The 5,000-nt window shown below is 32.8% G+C and overlaps 1 protein-coding gene across 1 annotated transcript in view; it reads left to right on the top strand.

Moving 5' to 3' along the window:
* The first annotated feature begins 2,889 nt into the window (after positions 1-2,889).
* Positions 2,890-5,000, top strand: part of LOC119589776 (cuticle protein 7-like) — a 3,658-nt gene continuing 1,547 nt past the window's right edge. The window contains exons 1-2 of the mRNA XM_037938350.1: positions 2,890-2,930; positions 3,165-3,251. Of these exons, the coding sequence (XP_037794278.1) occupies positions 2,919-2,930; positions 3,165-3,251 (99 nt within the window). The 5' untranslated portion in view covers positions 2,890-2,918. The remainder of the gene's footprint in view (positions 2,931-3,164; positions 3,252-5,000) is intronic.

Here is a 5,000-nt window from a genome sequence, read left to right as displayed (position 1 = left end):
AATCACTATAGTTTAAGCTACTGTATATTAAGCCTGCTCTTCTCACTTTTTCTTTTAAATAAGAAAAATCAAACTAACAGCCACAGCGCACCGTCGGCTGTTAATGACAACTAAGACAAGCAAAAATTATTCGATGTTGCCGTTTTTACCGTCATTATCTTTTTGGCCATCGCGACGCCCAAGGTTTATGACTCGAGGCCTAGAAAGTTTAGTCAGACGAGGAATATGTCTTTTAAAACTTATCTCGAGCCTTTTAAACGACTTTTCGAATCAGATGTAAGATTGAAACCTCAAAGTTTTCACACAATAAATTACTTTGTTTTTACTCGCTATTACTATCTTAGGAACAATAATTTACCTTGAGGTGAAGCTGAACGTAACTTTAGCAGGAGATGACTACAAATAACTTTCCATATGATGAAGTCCTTTTCAGTTCATTCCGTGAGAAATAAAAATAATTATTACCATGGTTTATAGCTTGTGTTATTACAATTGTTATGGTTAATACAATGATCTCTATCACAGTCTTGTGTATGTGTGTGTACACGTGTGCGTGTGAATGTTATTTTAACCTTTCTTATGTTTTCACGTGACTTGTACACGTGTCATTTGAAAAAATAAAGATATTCAAAATTAATTTCACTCATCATGCTAACGAAACAAAAAACAACAACTGATATTTGTAATTGTCTCTGTAAAACATTAATTTTGCTTAAACATCATTACATTGGAGGGAAGAGAGAGAGAGAGAGAGAGAGAGAGAGAGAGAGAGAGAGAGAGAGAGAGAGAGAGAGAGAGAGAGAGAGAGAGAGAGAGAGAGAGAGAGGGAGAAAACATGCAACATAAAAATTTAAACAAAATGATGATATTCCTGTTTTCTTACAGATCGTGTTCGGTGGAAGAGGGAGTATCTGGGAATTACTGCACATATTTTACAATGGCTACAGCAAAGATAATGATAAAAGAGCACTTACAGTTGTAACGATAGTAATAGCTCAAATAACAAAGAAAGAAGATAGAAGAAAAGAGAAGAGAGGAAAAGAGAAGAGAAGAGTAGAGAAGAGAAGAGAAGAGAAGAGAGGAGAAGAGAAGAGAAGAGAAGAGAAGAGAAGAGAAGAGATAAGAAGAAAAGAACAGAAGAGAAAGAGACATATAATTTAATCTGATCAAATAAAAAATGAAATAATTTCAAAACAGTTTACAAGTTCTGTAAAGAGGAGAATATTTATAAGCATCTATCGAAAATATCCGAATTGTTGATAGAAGAGGATCAACTATACAAACCCAAGGGGACGCACTGTAATTCTCATTCTGTTTGGGTCTAGTCGGATGAAAACGAAGAAAAAGAAAGAGAAAAAAGGAAAAGAAAAGAAAACAAATAAAAGGAAATAGGAGGGAAAGAAAAGAAAAGAAAAGAAAAAAAAGTATATGTACGTATATATCACCAACATCAAAGACAAGACCGATGTCTATATTGTATAATTTACGCATCAACGGATTTTCTCAGGAATTTACAATTTAAACAGTGGGATGCATTTTTTTGTGTTTTAATAATAAAGGTATAGGACTTGGGTGACTGACATGGTGATATGAATTCAGGTTTGTTAACAGTATCGTGTGCATAGTATATAGTGTACTGTTATAGTAGGCGATATTCATTCGCAATTATACCTTTTTTATACGTGTTATACATTGCACTGACAGAGTATACCATTATAGACTTTATAGTGTTTGCCGTTACTCGGTATCTTAGCAAGGTCCAGATGGCGAAATAGAATATAGTCTGTAGAGAAAAACATGAGTACCCTGTTGTGAAAGTGTGTGTGTATGTGTATGCGTGTGTGTGTATGTGTGTGTGTGTGTATGTGTGTGTGTGTGTATGTGTGTGTGTGTGTGTGTGTGTGTGTGTGTGTGTGTGTGTGTGTGTGTGTGTGTGTGTGTGTGTGTGTGTGTGTGTGTGTGTGTGTGTGTGTGTGTGCGTGAGAGAGAGAGAGAGAGAGAGAGAGAGAGAGAGAGAGAGAGAGAGAGAGAGAGAGAGAGAGAGAGAGAGAGAGAGAGAGAGAGAGAGAGAGAGACAAAAGGTAAGGAAGAGATTTATAAGAGTTGCGCATACAATATTATGTTTGTGGTTATTGTCGAATTCCTCCCTCCTTTAAAATACTAGTTTGTAGACTACACTGTAATTTCTTTCCCTCTAGTTAAACCACTAATTGCACTTCAATTTAGTCATTAAGAAGGGGTCACTGGGTAAAAAGGTGTAGGTGAAGAAGTCTGCATCATCATCGCTCATAGTTTCAGCATGGAATAAGCACTGTGAGGTTATCGCACCGTTTATTAAAATCAACATAATGGCTTGGTGTGGAATTGCAACGTGTTATACGAAGACAATTTCATTTTGGGAAGAAAAGTTGATCGTTAAAGCACACTTGCGTGCACCAACAGAGTCCTAAAGTCTTGGTTTTGCCCTTGCTGTAAGCACAGTAAAAAGACCAATAAGAAAAGAAAAGAAACAGAAAAAAGAGAAAGAGAAAAAAGTAGGTATAAAGAGTTTAACAAGCCAAATGCCTGGAAAAAAAGATACGAGATTTAACCAAGCGGCTAATAACTAGAAAGCACTAAACATACGAATAACACGTGCTAATAATAATTCACTGAGACTTCGTAATTGTGTAGACGCTCAGAACGACTCAAAAGAGACGAATGCTTCATCTAGGCTAGGTTAGGTCGCAATAACTATCGTAAGAGAAGCTTAAAAACCCCCTCGGTTGGGAACTTAACGTTTTTCTTGCTTTCTTTTTCGTCGTGTACAAGGTATGACGTCACTAGGGGGAAGAGGAGGGGGTGAGGGACGGATATGCGAGTATATTAGTCGAGGTTCCTTTAGGCTTTCGTCAGTACTCAGCGCTCCCGATCTAGCAATGACGTTTAAGGTTTGTCGCCTCGACCTGCCCTTTTCTGTGATTCCTTTCGCCTGGGAGGTTTGGCATTTGTTTAGATATTAATTTTGATAACGTGTGCGTCTTTCGTTGCTTTTCCTTGCAAAGGCTTAGTTACGCGATGTATTTTCATTTCCTTGGTAACGAACACATTGGCGAATCAATTAGTTTCCAAATCATATTAAATGTTACATGACCATAATTTATTATTCTTTCATCACGTCATAGTTACTCATCATTGCCGCCCTTGTGGTAATGACTGTCGGCCGCCCAGAATTCGCCAGCCCATCCTACTCCGCCCACGCTCCCCCAGAGGTCAGTAAGCCTAAAACAACCCATTATTAGTGCCTAAAAGTCAATATAATAGCATAGTGTCCCTGCCGTAAGTCCTATTTGGCGGTTGTTTTATATCAAGGGTCAGTACCATGAACATGAAAATGAAACACGGTCTTTTAATATAGCTTTATTTATTTATCTATTCATCCACGTATCTATCTGTCTATTTTATCAAACCTTAGACGAATTTGAACGTAGATGACAAAAGCATATTTCTAAGTACAACTTTATTATCGCTTCACACTTCTAATACTAATACTAACTCAGCGTTTATCACAGAGAAAACTATACGGAACAAACACAGTCATTCACCATATAAAATAACCTAAGATGAGTTCATCTGTGAAAAACACTGACGTTACGCTAACGGCATAAGACGTCTCTATGATATTGATGATGACGAATGCTATGCAATAAAGTAAAGCCAGTGATTATAATTGCGGTTAAAGTAATGATTATACTAAGTAACATCTGGTGTTGCATAAGAACACGAATGCTGTTCATATTATCAAGGTCTGAAATATGACGATAATATTGATAATGATAATGGCAATAGCAATGATGCTTCTGATAATAGTGAGAATGATGTTCTTAATAATAGCGATTATAGTAACAGTAATAATATTAATGGTGATAATATAAATGATAATAATGATAACAATGGTAATATGATAATGATAATGATAGTATTGACAATAATGATGATGATATTGACAGAATAATAGTAATAGTAGTAATAATAATGATAATGATAACAATAACAATAATAATTACAAGAATAATAATGACAATAATGATAATAACAATAATAATGGCAATGATAATGGTAATAATAAAAATGATAATAATAGTTGTAATAGAAGTAATAATAATAGTAATGATAATGATGATACTATTACTACTTCTACTAATGATGATAACAGTAGTACTAATAATGATAATAATACTGATAATGGATAATAACAAAAAAGATATAATAGTGAATACAATAATGATAAAATAATAATAATAGTAATAATGATATTTGTGATAATAATAATAACAACAACAACAATTATGATAATAATAATAATAATAGTAATTATAATAATAATAATAATTATAATAATAATAACAACAAATATGACAATAATAACGATGATAATGATGATCATCATAAAACCAACAAAAACAACAATAACCACAACACCAACAATGATGTTAGCTAAAATGATAATGATGTTGATAGTGGTGATAATTATAATGATAAAGATGACAGTGAAAATAACCATGACGGTAATAAATATTATAGCGATAATCTAATAATAATAATATCAATAGTAATAGTAATACTGATAGCAATGATAATAGCAATTTAATATCAGTGATGATAGTAATAATGATGATGATGATGATGATAATAATAATAATAATAATAATAATAATAATAATAATAATAATAATAATAATAATAATAATAATGATAATGATAATGATAATAGCAGTAATAGTAGCAGCAAGTAGCAATGACAATGACAATAGTGATACCTGATAATGACAACGATGATGACAATGAATATAACGATGATATGATTCAAATGTAATAATAATAATAATACTTATAATGATATAAAATACGTGTTTGTAATAATAACAATAGATAATAATTAATAATGATATAATGAATAACAGTAATAATAATGGTAATAATAATAATGATAACAATAATAATGGTAATGATAATGGTAA

Source organism: Penaeus monodon, chromosome 3 (genome assembly GCF_015228065.2).
Source record: "Penaeus monodon isolate SGIC_2016 chromosome 3, NSTDA_Pmon_1, whole genome shotgun sequence".
Taxonomy (NCBI): domain Eukaryota; kingdom Metazoa; phylum Arthropoda; class Malacostraca; order Decapoda; family Penaeidae; genus Penaeus; species Penaeus monodon.
Note: the sequence above shows the minus strand (reverse complement) of the source record. Positions and strands in the feature narration are given on the sequence as shown.